Source organism: Mus caroli, chromosome 18, assembly GCF_900094665.2.
Source record: "Mus caroli chromosome 18, CAROLI_EIJ_v1.1, whole genome shotgun sequence".
Taxonomy (NCBI): Eukaryota; Metazoa; Chordata; class Mammalia; order Rodentia; family Muridae; genus Mus; species Mus caroli.
In genome coordinates, this window is record NC_034587.1 from 62,429,868 (window position 1) to 62,449,439 (window position 19,572).

The 19,572-nt window shown below is 45.4% G+C and overlaps 1 protein-coding gene across 1 annotated transcript in view; it reads left to right on the forward strand.

Moving 5' to 3' along the window:
* Positions 1–5,481: 5,481 nt before the first annotated feature.
* LOC110285182 (O-acyltransferase like protein) overlaps positions 5,482–19,572 on the forward strand; it is a 52,299-nt gene continuing 38,208 nt past the window's right edge. Inside the window, exons 1-2 of the mRNA XM_021151162.2 lie at positions 5,482–5,629; positions 16,619–16,758. Coding sequence (XP_021006821.1) covers positions 5,482–5,629; positions 16,619–16,758 — 288 coding nt within the window. The remainder of the gene's footprint in view (positions 5,630–16,618; positions 16,759–19,572) is intronic.

Here is a 19,572-nt window from a genome sequence, read left to right on the forward strand (position 1 = left end):
CTGTGTAGCCCTGGCTGTCCTGGCACTCACTTTGTAGACCGGGCTGGCCTCGAACTCAGAAATCCGCCTGCCTCTGCCTCCCGAGTGCTGGAATTAAAGGCGTGCGCCACCACCCCTGGCTCAATTTTCTTCTGAGCATCTGCTCACTGATATTCTCTCTCTTCTTTGGAAAGGCAGATCTGAGGTGTCTGACTTCCATCTTGTAAATTTTCAAGTGAATTTCCCAGGAGGATACAGCGTGACAGACAAGGCTTAACTTTCGTGATAGTTTAAAATCATAATTTAGCTTTATGATCATTTACATTTATATGTATGGGTTTGCACTATGAATGCAGTGCCAGTGGGGACCAGAAGACGACACAGGATCCCCAGGAGCTGAAGTCATATGTGTCCGTGAGCCCCCTAATGTGGGTGCTGAGGCTCAAACTCAGGTCCTCTGCAAGAGCAGAATGCGCTCTTAACCGCCGAGCCAGCACCCCAGTTCCGGGATGGTTTAACTTTAAGAAAATTCAGAAAGAGATCCTACAAAGCTGTGTGCTGCAACAGGGCTGTTGAGGAACTCGGGCTAGCCAAGTGCAGATCCACCTTCAGGCATGAGAAGACTAAGCAATTCTGGGCAGACAGCCATGGAACAGGGTCCCTCAGTAGCAAGCATGGCTCGAGGAAGCCATATCTATCCATCATATCTATCCATCGGCAGAAGGAAGGTGCAGAAGAGGACATAGGCTGGAGGCTGCCTGTTTGCTCTCCAGCGTGGATAGTGAGTGTCCTTCCAGGTAGGCAGAGGATGGAACAAGATATCAGATCACCAGCTTTGTCCTGGAATTACATCCTCCATGCCCCATGTGGACATTTTTATTTATTTATTTTTAAACTTGAAGTAGAACAGTACTTCCCAGAAACGCATTCTTGACCAGCTTCCAAATTCAGTTTGCAAGGGTAGCTCTGAGTCAGGACGTGACCCTGTTGATACCACTCGCTCGAGATGTTTAAAGGAACCTTAGAGGAAGGCTATTCAGCTTGCTGTTTCTGCAGCACGACTGCCTATTCTGGAGATTTTCTCACAGTTGCACGGTGCACTGCCATGTCACGTCCGTCTCTAAACACAAGAACAGCCACCATGATTGCAAGACTATGTCAGAAAATACCGTATGTAGAGTTCCCCATGATAGACATTCCTCTCAGTTCCAGAAATCCTAGGCTTAGTTCAAGCTATTCTCGCCTCTTCATGTCATGTCAGTTATTATTTAATGAGACCAGTTATTTCTGAGAGGATCGTGTGACTGAGAACAGGACAGGCACAGGCCTCCTGGTTGGATGGGACAATGTGAGGTTGACAAGGATCAATGAGGCAGAGCTGTGCTAGGAACCTGCTGTAGTATGGATCTTGGCAGGCGGCAGATGAGAACTACTCCTTTGGAGGCCAGAAGATCACTCACCTGCTTCACCCTCATTCTCCCACTTTGACTCTCCTGTAAAAACAGGGGCATTTAAAGTGTATTCACACTGGTGGCTGTGGCTGTGGTCAGAGAGAACGAGGCTGGCTGCCTTTAAGCTGAGGTTGGAGAGATGGCTCTGTGGTTAAGAGTGTGGGGACTTGAGTTTGGCTCCCAGCACCATATGTTGGGTGACTTCTGTACACCAGCTCCAGCGGGGAGGGTGGGGTGGGGGGTGGGGACCTGATACCCTCTCCTGCACTCCCATGCACATAATCACCCACAGACACAAACACACACACTTTTTGAAAGTAAAAATAACACCGGGCAGTGGTGATGCACACCTTTAATCCCAGCACTTATAGGGGCAGAGGCAGGTGGATTTCTGAGTTCGAGGCCAGCCTGTTCTACAGAGCGAGTTCCAGGACAGCCAGGGCTACACAGAAAAACCCTGTCTCAAACAAACAAACAAACAAACAAACAAACAAAAGAGGCCCATAAAACTTTTAAACAATTTCTTCATAAAATTAAAAAAAATATATAAAGTAAAAATAAATTCTTAAAGGGATCTTTGGAGCCAACATGGATGCCCGTATTGTGGGACACTGAAGTTTAAACTCTGCTGCCCTCTGAGTAAGACGCCCACCATCCAACATACTGATGCTGGCTATTTTAGAAGAAACTCATCAGGGTAATTGGAAGTGAAGTTGATCCCATCTCCTTCCCCCACATCCTGTCCCTGGAAGAGCCTCATCCCCCACTGCTTCCTCCCCCTGATTCTTTGCATACAGTGCTCATGTTCCCATCTCAGCCTGGCCCTTGCTGAGCCCTCCTCTGCAATTCTCTCCCTCAGTTATTTTCAGGAAAGCTTTCCATATCTTTCTGCATAGCTCTGCTACAAGAGCCTTCTCTATTTCCCTTGCTAAACCGCTGCCAGATGGTGGATGTATTGCACGCTTGAAATCCCAGCGCTTGAGACAGGAAGATCATGGATATGAGGCTAGTCGGGGTCATTTAGCAAGAACTTGTTTTGAAGAATGAATTCATAACTGAATGAATGAATGAATGAATGATGCTGGTACATCAACCTCCCCCTTCGTGCTGGGTTACTCCCCCTCCCCTTCCCTACCCCTGTCACCCCTGCCTGATGCTAGTTATCTATTTGCTGTGTGTCATACTCTGCGTGAGCTTTCTCAGCTTTTCCACGGCTCTGCTCTCTCCCAAATCCAAAGACCCATCTTTTCTCATGTCCCCATCCCAGTGTGGTAGAGACCAGCTACACTGTCTCTATCACATTGACACATACTTTAGGCAGCTGATGCTTGCCGCGACAGGAAATGATGAGGGCCCGCTGGCAGGAAAGGAAGGCAATATTTGCTTTCCTGTCCTATTTCTGGGCCCAGCCCCGTGTCTTGCATAATTCAGGGGCCTAAAATATCCCTGTGAAATGACTGAGTTCCCTTAAACTTCCACTACTCATAATTTTATTTTATTTTAATTTTTTTAGGAGTTGGGACAGACATCCGAAGGATCTTAAACTTTTAGTTATCCAAAAGTAAGGTTTTTGTTTGTTTGTCGAGACTGTTTCCTGTAGCTAGGCTGACCTCGAACATCTGATCCACCAACCTCTACCTCTTCAGGGCTGGGATTCCAGACATATACCATCCTGCCTGATCTATATGGTGCTGGGGCCTCATGTATGCAAGACAAGCACTCTCCTAACTGAGCTATCTATAACCTCAGCTCTTCTCATCCTGATTTTTGAGTAACCATTTTATGAGTAATGTCAGGGTTCAAAGACATTTCTGTTTAATCATTCATCAATATTCAAATTAGCTAAGCCTCTTCTTCTTCTTTTTTTTTTCCTCCCAATTCCCTCTTCACCTTTTCATGTAGGGATACAGAACCTGGTATTGAACTTAGGACATCATTCTTCCATGGAGGGCAAGCAGTCTGTCATGGTCCCAGCCCTCTACACACTTAAAAACAACAACAAACATTAGGGAGGTGGGCAGCAAAATAAAACCAGTTGTCACGGACAACTAACTGTCCTATAATGCGTATGACTGAAGAGTTTAAGTATTTGTGTGTCCAGAGCACTAATGTAATTCTACAAACACCTGTGGGAGGCTGGCCATTTTGTGATGTTCACAGATGGCAAATGTCAGCCAGCCTCTGATGGGCCTGGATCCCAGCTACTTGGGAGAACCAGAAAGGTGGACTGCCATCCAAGAGCTGTGTAGGCTACATGGTGAGATCAAGAGAGTCAAGGCAACTTGGTAAGACCCTGCCTCAATATGAAAAGTAAAAAGAGGGCCTACTAGCAGAGCGCTTGCCCAACAGGCATGATACCCTAGGTACAACCCCCAGACCCAGGCCCAAACAGAATTTTAAATATTGTACCAGCATCTGACAGAGCTGGAGGGTAAACCTTATCATGTGGAGTAGTGAGCGTGCAAAGCCAGGGGTTGGTACAGAGAATGGCTGTTCTCCTGCCCTATTCTTACCTGGGGGGAAGCTCGGGAGTGTTTCCTAGAGGAGTCAACAGTGACTTAAAGATTAAGTAGAAACTGACCCTGAGAGGTTCAGAGGGTGACGTGCTTACCCTGAAGTCTAGCAGCCCGAGTCTGACCCTTGGATCCCACATAAAGGTGAAAGGAGAGAACAGGCTCCATCAAGGTTGCTGTTGACCTCTGCATGTGTGCACACTGAATACCACACACACACACACACACACACACACACACACACACACCTCTTTTATTTTATTTTTCAGAGTCTCACTATATACCATATATACTAGGCTGGCCTCAAACTCACAGATCCACCTGCATCTGCCTCCCGAGTGCTAGGCGCACTCCTTTAATCCCAGCACTTGGGAGGCAGAGGCAGGCGGATTTCTGAGTTCAAGGTCAGCCTGGTCTACAGAGGGAGGAGTTCCAGGATAGCCAGGGCTATACAGAGAAACCCTGTCTTGAAAAACCAACCAACATATATATCTATATATATATCTATATATATATATATCATCATGTCCAGGCATAAACACTATACTTAAATATATATATGTATATATATACACACACACACACACACACACACACACACACACACACACACACACACGGGAGCCTTCTGGGAGGCTGCTAAGAATTCTCCAGATAGGGTGTCCTGAGAGACCAAAGGAATCAAAGGGACACTGCGGAGAGTGTGTGCCTATATATACGTGTACACATGTGTGCATTCTTTCTAGGCAAGACCAGAAGCCTAAGGTACTAGAAGATGCTCTAAGCATTAGCAGAACATGTAACCGAGTCACTGTTACCCACAGGATGTATTTCTGCTGCATAAACGAGGTGTACGGATGTGTGGCCCTTGGAGTGAAGACGCGGCCGTTACTATTTAAAGACAGCCTTTCTGCAGTGAGACTGTTTACCTTGTGATCCACACATTCTGTTTTCTGGGAGTCAGCGTGACTTCCTCTCCCGGATGTGTGTTCCGAAACTTCGAGTGTGAGTGGGCGTGCATCTGCCTGGAGCAAGAGCTCCTTCCCGTGGGCACTCACGTCAGAGTCCAGTAAATCTGTAAAGAGTTGTATAACCTTTGCCCTATTTTCATTACCATTCTGCCAATCATTTTACAGGCTGGATTTATCATCATGCTTGAGCAAAACCCAAGTATCGCTGCTGCACGCCATCAGCGTGTTTTTGTTTTTAAACCCAGAGGGACATAGGAGGCCAGAGAGAACCCGAGCCTGATTCTTGTGAGCTGGACGTGTTAATCTGCATAACTAAAGGGAGCCAGGTGGCCAATGGCGCCACATCCACAGCCCTGACCCACTCAACAATAACAAATCGTATATAAACTGGTTTCCATGGTTTATCTGTCCGCTTTGCAGGTGGCTGAGGAGATGCGGTTTGTCTCTTGGCTTGTTAAGGGGTGAGAGGTGTCACATTTACACCCCCCCAACACATTATAGACAAGGGCTTCATAAATATTAGGCTCTTTGTCTGAGAAGGGAAAGCGGATCCTGACAGGTTGAGAAATGATGGCCCTCACTTCGCTAGCTTGCCTGCACGCTCTGTTCCCCTTTGTTTCTCCTGCAAGAAACATTTCTCTCAAGTGCATGCAAGATACTGACGAATTCCTTTCTGATCTGAACTCACTGAAGCCCAAAGAATACGCTCTGAGAAGTAAGTAGGTTTCCCCTGTCCCGCTGGGTAGCTGAGCACAGAGCAGTCTACAGTTATTTGCTAGAAGCGTGCTAGACTAACCCGTGAGAATTCGCAAGGACAGCAAGCAGGAAACAGATGACGAAGCCGTGATGGGGGAGGGTCACCACCGCAGAAAGCTGTAAAACCAGTCTGGAAGTGCCATTGTAATGAAATCAATAGAATTCTACTTTGCAAGACATGTCTGGGTCTATTCTTCTTTTGAGACATTTGATCTGCTTTTGGGAGCACGTTGCTTTTTTTTTTTTTTATTTAGGGTACCCAGCTCATCCATTCTTATGCCTAGAGTAGACTCTAAGGTATGCACTGGAGAATCGCACAGGCTCAGACGAGCAATGAGAGGCGTCTTTGCGTGTGTGCTTTGTCTGGACTTGAGTAGTAGCAAATTGACTTTTGTATGTTTCTCAAATTCATACGCATACTCGGGCTGAAACCAAATTAGTTTTCAACAGGGTATCTCTTTTGAAATGGAAGTCATTGTTGTTGCTGATGGAAATCACCAACAAGAAAAATGTGAAAACTCTGTTAAAAGCCAGATAGGCTAACAGAGCCATTTCCATTTAGAAATGCATGGCCACTTCTGTATTTAAAACCACCTGTATTATAATAGAGAATAAAAATAGAACACTCGGATAATTCAAGATACTACAACATTTGAAGCAAATTCTGTTCTCCACTGGGTCAGATATCCCAGGATTTGATGAAATTGTGGCAAAATATAAACTCAGATATTTCAGTAGGTTATTTAAGTCCTGTCTTTGGAACTGATTGTGTTTCATAACAATACTTGGTAATAATGATAGGGGATGTTGCAACCGAGCCAGGCAAGTAGCCAAGAGACTCCAGAAGGTCTGACAGCAGGCACAGCTTTGTGGTATAGAGACAGCCTCACATAGTCATCAACAGTCACAGACGCATGAACCCTGTCGGCCCTGATCCTCTCTACCCATGCGCTATCCATGTTCTCTGTCTGCAGACATCTGGAAATTTAAAGTCCTTGTTTTTTGTTCTCATGAAAGTAGAAACTTCTCAGGTTAAGGAGACAACTCAGGTGTAAGGTGCTTTACCTCGTAGGCAGGTCGACCTGAGTTCCATCCCCAGCACCCACACAAGAAAGCTGGGTGTGGTTGTCCACCTTTGTAATCCCCACATTAGAGAGGCAGCGACAGGTAGATTCTCGAGGTTTGCTGGACTGACGGTTTACCCTGATCAGTGAGTCCCAGGCCAGTGAGAGACCTGGATGACTCTTAAGGGACAAACCAAAGACCTTTGGTCTTTATATTGATGCTCACGCAGACACAAGAGCATCCCTACTCCCATACACATATGCAAAATCCCCTCCAATAGATGGCTCAAAAAAAAAAATTGAAAACCTCTGTAAATGGATGGATGACTGTCTGTTGACTGCAGTGGATAAATGTCTCTCTGTCGTTGCTGTGACTTGGCCCAGTTGCTTTGACATTTGTCTGAGACTTTTGAGCATGGAATGCGCTATTGATATTGGTGTCCATTAGGATTTTCCTGGTAGACAATAAGGGAAGGGACAATAAGAAGAGTGAAGAGTGACTACTTGGGCGTCAGTACTGGGCATCTTTCGAACCTTGGATAGGCTTTAAATCCCCTCTATGGGCGGGGAGAGATGGAGGAAATAGAGTCATAGAGTTGTAAAAGATTTTATGAAATAAGTTGGAGAAATAAGGTTTGAGCCTATGTCACATGGTCTCAAAACCCTTCCGTTGTCTGTCCACATATATAGTCCTAGATACACAAATACAGCCTTCTCGGTCTGCGCGGTGTTACTTGTGTGTATGCTCCGAGGGCTGACCATTTGGCACTGCATGGTCATTGGTGTGCTTTTCCCTGGGGAAGACCATTTCTTCCGCCTTCAGTTAAGACCGCTTTAGCCTGTCGATGGTATCATCCTCGTTCACCTCATGTTTAGGCGGTCCTGTTGGTGAGAATTCATGGGCACAGCTTCTGACATTACCAGGAGATTCACTCTCATAGCGAACTCCCTGATCCTCTAGCTTTTCCAATCTCCCTACACCTCTTCCACAGCGATCCCTGAGCCTTAGGTTTGGGAATCATATTGTAGATGAATCTGTTGCTTCCAGGCTCCACAACTCTATATTTTGATTGATTGTCTGTATATATGTATATACGTGTGTGTATATGTATATATGTGCATATATATATATATATATATATATATGTGTGTGTGTGTGTATCTTTATCTAAATCTATATTCTTCTATTGCAAAGAGAAGTTCCTTGATGAAGGATGAGAATTATACTTATCTGCAGCTATAAACACAAATATTTAGTATGTATCATGTTGGTTTAGTAAAATGGTGTTGAGGTTTTCTTTCAAAATCCATGACTTCACTAGCATTAAGTGGTTGGCTAGGCTTCTAGTACTAGGTATGATTTCCCTCCTTTTGAGCAGGTCTTACTTCCAATTAGAGAGCTGTTGGTTACTGCCAAGGAATACATCTCGCTGCTGCCCCTGAGGGCTATCCTGCCATGATGGCTGTCGAGGTTCTTGGGCATCAGAGCTGGGCAGGAGTGATGCTTACCTTCCTCCTTTGGAAGCTCATAGGACATCTGGTACCATGAAGGATGAGTACTCTGGGAGAAGGCTCTCGAATCACCAAGCCTTTACCTTTGATCATTGCCTAAAATAAGAAACCACAAAAGAAATAAGAAAGAGGGCAGGAGAGATGGCTCATCTCATTGTCTGCTCTGCCAGAAATCCTGAGTTCAATTCCTAGAAACCACATGGTGGCTGACAACCATCTATAATGGGATCCAATGCTCTCTTCTGGTGTGTAGGTGTATATGCAGATAGAGCGCTCATACAAATAAAATAAATAAATAAATCTTAAAAAAAAAAGGAAAGGAAGAAACAAGAAAAGACAGCAACAAAATGCTGCCACAGACAAGGATGAAGGGTACATCTATCAATACAGATCCAGCCAGAGAAATGGCATCAAGAGGGAGAGACCACTAAAGTATCTAAATTTAGACCAATTAAGCAAATTAAAGCTGTCTGCTGCTAAATGCATGCAGTTCAAGTGTTAAAAAAGGTATACAAGGCTGGAGAGAAAGCTCAACACCAAAAATCTAAGAAAGGTACAAAAATGAAAGAGCCCACATGCAGCTCTCCGGGGCGGCTGGGCAGTGGTGGAGAGGGTGGGATACAAACTGGTTATAGTTATTTGTTTCAAGCAGAGTGATGAGAACACAAGTGTTTTGGTTATTCTTTGTGTTTTTTATTGCATAATCACATTTTAAAACACCTTCTCCAATCCAGTGCCCAGAGATGGGAATGGGCATGAGTTGTGTGTGACTGGATAACATGCCAGGGCCTGAGGGGACAGCGTGGAAGAAGGCTCTTTAAAATTTATGTGTTTTAACGTGTTCGTCCTGCTACTGGACCCCGAGTTACTTGGTGGGAAATTGGGTTCCCTTCCCCTTCCTTTATAACTGAGTGTCTGGAAATAGTAAAATTGAGCTTTGATCAGAAAAAAAAAAAATTTATGTTTTTGAAAATGAAAAGTGGTGTGGTGATTTAGAGAGATTTTGAGTGGAAAGGATGGATTAAAGGGCATATTCTTATTCTTTTTCTTTTTAGCAGCCTCACAAGGCTAGGCAAGTGCTCTACCATTGGGCCGTACACCCAACCTACTCTTACCTATGCTTGGGAAGCTATTTTGCTCAGACTGTGCTAGTATGGTGGCAATCTCCGCTGTGATACCACACCTGCCTTCTGCCTCCGCTGGGTACATCACAATAGGAGGCAGAGTCAGCGTGTTAGAAAATAATTTAGCAGCTGTCACAAGTCAGGAGTTGTTTATTGTTTCGTTGACTGGACCGGAGGGATTGATGGAGCCATTGTTAAGAATACAAATTAAACTTAATGTGCTAACTATAGCCAACACATTTTCAACACCAAAACAAACAATTGAACAAACAAGAGTGAGAAATACTCTAGTGATCAATCTATTACCGGATTCAGCACATAAGTTGCTCAGTTCACAAACAGATGCATGGCAGTTTTGACATACATCTTGTTTCAACTTTATATTTCTTATTGAGGCAAATGAAGCAGCCAGTGACAATTGTACTGGGATTATGCCTGTATGAAGCCATAGGGTGTGGCTATAATAGATCCCTACGCTGATATTTCTATTGGAACTATACCTGCTGGTGAATAGAAACCATACAGTATGGCTACAAGAGACACAAGAAATTCGATGAAGGGTCTATGTGAGAACTAGTTGACTACGTTCTGAATTTGACCTAAGGAGTGTTACAGATTTCATTTCCCTTTGTAATCTGTGGGTGTTACAGAATGAGTTGTGTTTCTCTGAATTCATATATTGAATTCCTACCCCAAGCATTTGGGAGTGGGGCTCTCTAAAGAACAGTTAAGCTGAAACAAAATAAAGAGAGCCCCAGTGCAATGCCAGGTTAGGACACAGGCACGCTGGGAAGAAAGACTGTGATGCTCTGTGGTGTATATCCGGGCCCATCGGAACCAATGAGAGCAGCCTCAGAAGAACCTAGCTCCACTCACATTGCCGTTCTTGACGTAACAATCTCAGAGCTATGAGGAGAAGTATGCCTGTTGGTGAGGGTGCTGTGGGGCACTTGTGTGGCCCTTGTTGGTGAGGGCACCATGCAGCAACTTTTATGGCAGCCCTTGCAAATTAATTCTGTGCTGTGTCCTTCTCATATCGGTATACATTAAAATATGCCTGCTTAGAAGATGTAGGTTGAATTGTGTCATCTCAAACATATGTCTATAGTCCAGGGAGAAAGCTGAATAAAACAGCCTCCTTGCAAGCACCGTGTTTAATAGACCGTGCTTATAACTCCAGGGATGAGAAGCCCAAGAGAGAGATACCAGGCTGCAGCTCACGAGCCAATAAGTGCAGTCTATTTGTTGAGTTCTAGATTAATGAGAGACCTTGTCTTAAACAAGGTGGATAGTGCCTGAGGAATGATACCTGAGGTTGTCTTCTTGCATGTCCGTTCCCCCCCCTGTCCCCTCCCCTTGTGCAGATGCATTCACACACATGTGCACCTGAGCACACATGAACATGCATACATATGCAAAATACCCATGCTTACACTTTGACCTTTAGTGTTTATGCATGTGACAATATGTGTAACTTAGCATCTATGTTGTTATAAACAGACAAATTATGTGACAGTTAAAACAGTAATACAAGGTTAGAGTGGATCCTGATACAATGATCATTGTCCTTAAAAGAGGAAATCTGGATGCAGGCACACACAGGGAAGAACACTATGTTCTGAATGGTAGAGGTGCTGGCAACCAGCTAGCCTGGAAAAACAGACTCCCCCAGAGCCTCTGGTAAGAACTGACCCTGCTCCTGCTTCAGACTTCTGGTCTTCAGGATCAGAGAATGGATTTCTAAGCTTCAAGCTCCTCTGGGTGTGAAGATTGTCAAGACAGCTATAGAACAGGAAGACAGAGGCTAATGCAGATTGCTTTGACCTCCCAGACACACTGCAGAATTAAATCCTGCTGGTTTTATCACCCGGAGTGGAAAAACAGAAGCCCGTATATCTCTGGTGGGGGACACAGGCCCTAAGCTATAGCTAGATGCTTTCAATCATTTCTCAAAGTCCACACCAGCCCCTTTCGGATGCTGTCCACAGCTGAGGCCACACCCAGGACTCCATTTCACTTCTCTAGACGGAGTGGGGGCAAGGCGGCTGATAGCCCGGAGTTCCCGAGCAGTCTGCAGTGCTTTTTATGTCTGACATCTGATTGATCACAGCATCTTCACACATCTCAGACAGCGCTTTTCCTCTAAAAGATTTCTTAACCCTGCACATCCCTGGTCCCTGCCTCAAGTCTCTTTGCTCAGGCTCTGACAGATCACCACTGTCTTAGTCAGGGTTTCTATTCCTGCACAAACATCATGACCAAGAAGCAAGTTGGGGAGGAAAGGGTTTATTTGGCTTACACTTCATGCTGCTGTTCATCACCAGAGAAGTCAGGACTGGAACTCANNCAGGTCAGGNANCAGGAGCTGATNCAGAGGCCATGGANGGATGTTCTTTANTGGCTTGCCTCCNCTGGCTTGCTCAGCCTACTNTCTTATAGAACCCAAGACTACCAGCCCAGGGATGGTCCCACCCACAAGGGGCCTTTCCCCCTTGATCACTAATTGANAAAATGCCTTACAGTTGGATCTCATGGAGGCATTTCCTCAACTGAAGCTCCTTTCTCTGTGATAACTCAGCTGTTTCAAGTTGACACAAAAATAGCCAGTACAACCACTCTCCCATTTTGATTGCAGTCTCTTTGACTCCATCATGTCCTATAGTCTTTGTTTTGTCTTGTCTGTGTGCCTCAACTCTTTCCTAGACACGAAGGCCCATAGGGAACCCTGTTAAGAGGAGGAAGTTCAGAGTGGACACTCGACAGGGCAGTACCCACCTGAGCTAGGATGTGGGTAGCTTTTGAGAGGAAACCTGTTCTAGTCTGCCATCGGCCTGGGCATTTTTGTTGTATTGTTTGAGAGAGACAGAGACAGACAGAGACAGAGACAGACAGTGTGTGTGTGTGTGTGTGTCTGTGTGTGTATGTGTTATGGTGTGGTGCTTAGGATTGAAGCTAGGACCTTCCATATGCTAGGCAAGGGCTTTACCAACCAAGATATGGCCCATCTAATATATGTGATTGTTCAGTGTCTGGATAGTGCCCATTTCCATGGCTGTTTTACCCAGAAGTTTGTCTGGAAGGTTTTTTGCTCAGGACCAACATCTCCACAGAAACTAAGAAAAATCTCCTATTAGAGACAGGGTAATAAAGTGGCTCCCATAGAAAGTTCTAGGTTCTGTGACTATGAAACATTGATTCAGGACTGAGGCAGGAGGATCTTGAGTTTCTTAGGTAAATTTATAGTGAAATCTTGTTAAAAAAATAGCTTGACAGCAGCGTGCTTCCCTAACTTGTACCAGGCGCTGGGCTTGATCCCAGAGCTGTAGGAAAACAAGCTCAGAAACTGCATTTTAATACACATGTCTGCCAATTAGCACACTGCCACAGGAGAAGGAAACGTCTGCCAATTAGCATAGCTCATAGAAACACATGGCTTAATCATTTGGATGTGAAAACCGAGAACAAGCACAGAGACTCGCAGTACTGGGTGCTTAGTCCCAATCCCGTCCCTCCCTCCTTAGGATGCAGCATTTCTGGCTGGACTGTGCTTGTGCTCTAGTGTCCTTGGGTACTTGATGGAAACTCATTAGGGAGGTGGCGAGAAAAGGGCAGTTTGATCCAGTTGAGCCCAGGATCAGAAGGAAAATCAATGCAATATGAAAACCAGAGCAATTTATGGGGAAAGCACCAAGGTGATCAAGAGAGGAAAGGAGAAAATGAGCTTCAATGGAGAATTGGAGGCTGCTGGATACGCCTCGAAGGCTCTGCCCCAAGGGCACAGATCTCAACGGTGTTCCACATCCTGGCGCTTTCCCTGACACCCTTTTGCTTCAGGGTGCAGAGCTTGGGAGATCCTGTGATGGGGAACATGATTTGAAAAATCACTCTAGTCAATTAGTAATAAACACTTGTAGTATTTTGTGACCACGGGAAAACCTCAAAATAAAATTTCAGAGCTAGATGTGGGCGTTTGGACCAACTCTATCAAAGTTTAATTCAATTCAGCCAACCTCCACAAAGCTCCTTTTCTGGGATGTGCACTGACTAAGGCAGGGCACAACCTTATTTTCATGGGAGACAGACAGGGCATCGTGACACACCATTCAGTGTGACACCCAGAGCAGGAGTCTGTGTTGTTTCCTGCGAGAGATGGCTCTCCAGCCCAGACTTGCAGCATGATTCAACTCTTGCCAGTAGACTGGGAGGAGGGACAGCCCAACCTGGGAGGCCGACAAGTTCTAGCCTGGTGAATCTTTAGAATGGAGCAGAGAGGATGCTGTGGTTACGGCGTGGGGTGAGACCAGAAGGCAAGTCAGGGCATGCAGGGCCCCACTGAAGCCCTGCTCAGGAGTCCAGCAGAGATTGTAGTGTCCAGAGAAGTCATCAAACTAGGCTGAGAATTAGAATCACCTGGCAAATAGTCTTGTCCAAGCCTCACTCTTGACCACAGTTGACTTCATCATGCCCCACCCCCTTCCCACAAATACATGAATAAACTGTAACTAAAATCATCGTCATCGTTGTCATCATCATCGTCGTCGTCATCATCATCATCATCTGGAGCTAGTAAAAGGAAAGGGGTGGACACTGGGCCTGTATATCCCAGGGAAGAATGCTTGCCTAGACTGCAAGAAGGCCTGGGTTTCATCCCTAGCACTGGATAAATTGTGTGTGTGTGTGTGTGTGTGTGTGTATACGTATGTGTCTACATGTGATCCCGGCGCTTAAGAGATAGAAAAAGGAGAATTAGAATTTAGGTCATTCTCAGCCTCATAGCCCGTTGGAGGTCAGCCTGGGAATCTATTGAAATCTTGTTTTGTTTAAAGGGAAGAAAGTGAGGAAGGAAAGAAGGAAGTGAGGGAGAGAGAGGGAGAGAGGAAAGGAAGGAGGGAGGGATGGAGATAAGGAGGGAGGAAGTCAAACTGTATCTAAGAAACTGCTGTTAGCATAGTGAGAAGCCCCTGGATACTGTAGGCTGTGCCTGGAGCACATGCTCTCTCTGTCTCTCTGTATGTGTGTGTGTATGAGTGTGCATGTGTGTATGTATATATGTGTGTGTGTGTGTGTGTGTGTATGTATGCATGTGAGTATTTGAATATGTGTGTATGCATGTGTGTATGTGTGTGTATATATGTGTGTGTATACAGTGTCTGCATGTGTGTGGTATATGTGCTCATGCATATGCATACATTCACTTGTCCACCCAGGGGCACAATCATCCTTCATCCTCAAAATGAAGTCAAAAGCTACTTGCAAAATGGAGTCTCTCAGGGAAGGGCACTGCCTGACAAACCACTGCTTTACTCTCCATGTGGAGTAGCTCAGAATGGGGCGTGGATTGACTTCAAGAGACAGACAGGTCATAGTGCAAAGCTAGGAAAGGTGACATATCCAGTGTGGCCATGTTGGGAGGAAGGACAAAGAGGTCCAGTGGCCTGCTCTCCCCTGCCCCCACAGTCCATCTTCAGGGTCCTGATACGAAGTTCAGGTTTAAGTAGAAGGTAAAACGGTGCAACGGCTAAGGGTCTTGGTCAGAATGGCTCTGTTCATCACCATTGTCTCTGCTGTAGTCTCTCCTGCAAGGTGAGTCAAGTTATCTTTGGTGTTTAATCTCTTTCCAGGAGCAAGCTCCCTTCTGGCTCCAGCCTCTTCTGTCTCCCAGAATAAGATTCCTAGGAAAGGTCTAATTTCTTGGGGTTCATTGTCTCAATAGTCTGACAGCTGAAGGGGGGAGTACAAGTGTCTCTTAATATTTTAGAGACAGATCACATGTCAGTACACACACACACACACATACACACACACACATATATGTACTTTTATGCTTATGGGTGTTTTGCCTGCATGTCTGTGCACCACATACATGCATTGCAAGAGGATGTCAGAAGAGGACTCCAAATGCTCTAGAACTGGAGTTACAGACAGTTGCAAGCTGCCATGTAGATGCAGGGAATCGAACCAGGGTCCTCTGGAAGAGCAGCCAGGGCTCTTTACCAAGGAGCCATCTCTCCAGCTCCCCAATTGTTCCATTGCTGTACTTCCATTCAAGGACAGTTAGAATCTTTTGTCTTCACAGTCCTTAAAGTCCTGAGGGAAGAAGCCCGCTTGGGGCCTGGGCTTCACACGTCTCTCACTGTACTCAATAGACAAAGGGAAGGAGCGTGCGCTGGCCACGGCACGGAAAAGAATGACAAGCTCAGTAATCTGTGTGCTGCATGGACCGAATCAGGGGAGCCAGTGGGCTGGCAAGGAATCCAAAGTAAGCGAAGAAGCATGGTCAAAGCAAGGCGAGAGGATTGTAATACAGAGCATGCATTCACATGTATGTGAAAAGTCAAGAACTGTGAAGATATTAAAGACAGGGCTGGAGAGATGGCTCAGCAGTTAAGAGCATTGACTGCTCTTCCAGAGGTCCTGAGTTCAATTCCCAGAAACCACATGGGAATCCATATGGGATCCGATGCCCTCTGATGCCCTCTTCTGGTGTGTCTGAAGATGGCAACAGTGTACTCATGTATATAAAATACATAAGTCTTATATGAAAAAGATATTAAAGACAGTAAGAATACTGCAGCTGATATCTAAACACAACACAGAAGTAAATATTAAGATGGATGGAGATGAAGAAAATTTGGCGGGCTAGTTCAGTTCATAGCCCTCTCAAAATAGAGCAGGGAAGGGTGAATGGCTGGAGAGTGGGGAAAGGAAAGGAAGAACACAGAGACGTGGGCATTAAAATGCCACACTGGGATGATAACAGGACCCAGAAACAGAACTATGTATAGCAAAGGAAAGAAAAGAATGTTTGAGCAAACAATAGCCAGGCTTTCTCCAGGATGAAAGTAGGAAGAGGCTCAGGAAACACCGAACTGGATAGGTGAGAGAAATTTACGCCAGTGTCCAGATAGAGCTGAAATTAAGGACATCAGGAACGATGAGGAGGGGCTGGAGTGGTGGTAGCTCAGTGGTTAGGACATGGGCAGCTCTTTCAAAGAACCAGAATTCTGTTCCCTGCATCTATGCCAAGCAGAATTCCTGCCAGGCAGCTCACAACTGCCTGTAGCTCCAGCTTCAGGGGATCCCAGACACAGAGTTACAAGAAACCCACACACATAGTTACAGGCACAAGCCCCTGTGCTAAGCTTTTTACATGCGCTTTGGGGATTCAAACTCACGTCCCTCATAATTCATTTGTAAGTAGCATAGCCTGGGGAAACTAATTGTTCAAACTTGTGCTTTGGGATTCAGTGTATGACTCGGTGGGGAAGCTTGGAAGCAACGTTCTTACCGGCAACGTGGACAGGCTGGGATCCTACAGCGAGTGCCTTTCCACCCGGAGCCCCAAGGGGAGTTTCCGGGGGCAGTACTGCAAGCTTCATATCCTGCAGGTGAGTGGAGGGAATGTTCGTGTGTTTGCGCTCAAAGGACGAGATTGTAAGATACACATCACAGTACTCATCAATTGTGTTCCCTAACTAAAACCACAAAAAGAAACTATTAAGAGGTCTCACAGGAAGTGACGGATTTTAGTTTATTCTTCTGCTTCTTTATGAGACAAGAAATGATGACTTGGCGCTTGCAATGGAGCCCTAACTTTGAACTGTGAGCTCTTGATCCTCTAGGCTGGTGGTTCTCAGCCTTCCTAGTGCTGCGACCCTTCAATCTGGTTCCTCATGCTGTGGTGACCCCAAAGTATAACATTACTTTCATTGCTACTTCATAACTCTAATTTTGCCACTGTTAGGAATCATCGTGTAAATATCTGACATGCAGGATATCTGACATGCAGGATATCTGACATGCAGGATATCTGATATGCAGGATATCTGACATGCAGGATATCTGATATCTGCCCCCCTGTGAAAGGATTGTTCAATCCTCTCAAAGGGGTCATGATCCCACGGATCCTGAAGAGAGCGCTAGACTCTCCCTTCCAGTTGTTGGGGCTTTAGGCTCACACCACCATGCCCAGCTAAAACTTGCTTTTAAACAGTTGGCAAAAGCTTGCTCAACCTCTTTGGAATGAATGATGCCCTAAGAGGCACTTGCCACAGACCATGTAAGCTGTTCAGATAATCCTCCCTCCACACTGTATGGAAAGACTCCTGGCAGACCTTGAAGTGGGGGAGCCAAAGTCAATGGTGGGTAGCAGTTTGAACTACAATCTTCTATACATGTTCTTGGGGGCTCATTGGTTGGTCTCTCTGCCCATCTCAGTCCCCCTCTGCTGTGGGCTGGGAAGGACTCTGCTGTATTTGGGCTTTCTGGGCTCTCACCATTCATCCCCCGCCAACAAGTTCCAACTTTGAACCCTTTCTACCAAAAGCATAGTCATTGCTTGGAGGAGTGTGGGTCAGCCAGAACCCAGTTGCTGAGCACTAGTCCCAGAATGCATCCATTTCTGCAGCAGTACCTGGAATCTGGGATCTGGTTACCCATAACTCTGGCCCCAGAAACAGAGTTCTCTATGTGAGTTTGAGGCTATCCAAGCAGAAGAACATTAATTTACGGATACTTACTAATACAGCTGACTATCATTTTAGGGCTCATTCTATCTTATTAAAAGAACATAATGTTTTTATTGTTTTTTGAGAATTTCATACATTCATATACTCATACACTATATTTTGATCTTCTTTACCCCCACTACCTCCCTAACTACTCCCAGATCCACCTCCCACCCCACTCTTGCCCAACTTGGTGTCCTTAATTAAAAATAAATTTTTTTTAGTAGCCCACTGATTGCAGTTGACTTGATCTAATCCTTTGCAGTTCAGATAGAAGCCTAGACACCGTGCAGCCTCTCATTAAATACAAAATAGGTTTTACGTGTGTCACACATGGCTGGAATAATATCACGCTGCTGTCTAGTTAGAAACCATGGTCTGAAGTGACAGGAAACAGGATCTCTCTGTTCTCAGTGCTCTACGACCCTTACAGTGGTGAGCCACGCAGGCAGGGATGTTGTCCCCGAGCCTCATTTGTCCCGGTGATGGTCAGGATGACTGTGTAAGGGCCACTTTCAGATGAATGGTTTTGATATCAGAGCAAAAGTTCAGTCCTCTGCAATCATGTTCATTGTGTAATAGGAAGAACTTGCTCAGAAATTTGTGTTTATGATTCAGCTTATCTTTGTTAAGAAGGGCATTCTGGTTATTGACTTGATTTTTTTTTATAAAAAAAAAATAAAATCTTTTCTTTTATATATGTGTCCCGTGACTCATAAATTGCATGTTGATAACTCTTTAAGTGATTTTAGGGGAGCCAGTTTTTATTGCCTTTCACATGGAGGAGAAAGGAATGCACTGTGGTGATTTATCCAGAACTTCTTAAATTGTGACGTTGAACCTGGGTGCAGGTGCAACCAACACAGGTGAATCTGATGTGCAACCTAACACAGGTGAATCTGATGTGCAACCTAACACAGGTGAATCTGATGTGCAACCTAACACAGGTGAATCTGATGTTCCGCATTCGCCTGGAAGGTCCTGTACTGGCAAAACTGTGTCTGGAGAAGTCAGAAACCTATTTGTCTTCCAGCACATTTCCTTCTCTCTCTCTCCCCAACTGCCTGCTATACGCTAGGGTAGTGACAGCCTTCCTTAGAAATAATCATGCCTGTGGTGGTTCATGACTGTAATTCCAGCACTGGGGAGACTGAGGCAGGAGGATTAGAAAACCACGACTTTCCTGTATTACAGGAGACTCTGCCTCTGAAAGCAAAACAAGGAGCTGGGGAGATGACTCAGTGGGTACAGTGGCTACTTTGGAGGTATGATGAACCCTGGGTAGAGTCCCCAGCACCCATGTAAAGACTGAGTAAGGTCTATAACCCCAGCTCCTGGGTGGTATGTACATGTGTGTGTGATAGCTGTGTCAGAGACAGGCAGGTCCCATGAGGTCACTGGCCAGCTGCTCTCGCCAAAATCAATGATCTCCAGGTTCCATGAGCTCAAAATAACCAAGGTGAAGAGTGACGGGGGAAAGATGATCTGTGTGGGCATCTGGTCTCCACACTCACACACACATACAGGAATAAGCACACACTCATGAATAAATACACACATACAGAAATAAATATACACACACAGACACAAATACAGATACACACACCACATATATACACACAAACACACACACAAGAGTAAAAACACAGCTATTGGATGGATCACAGGGCCCCCAATGGAGGAGCTAGAGAAAGT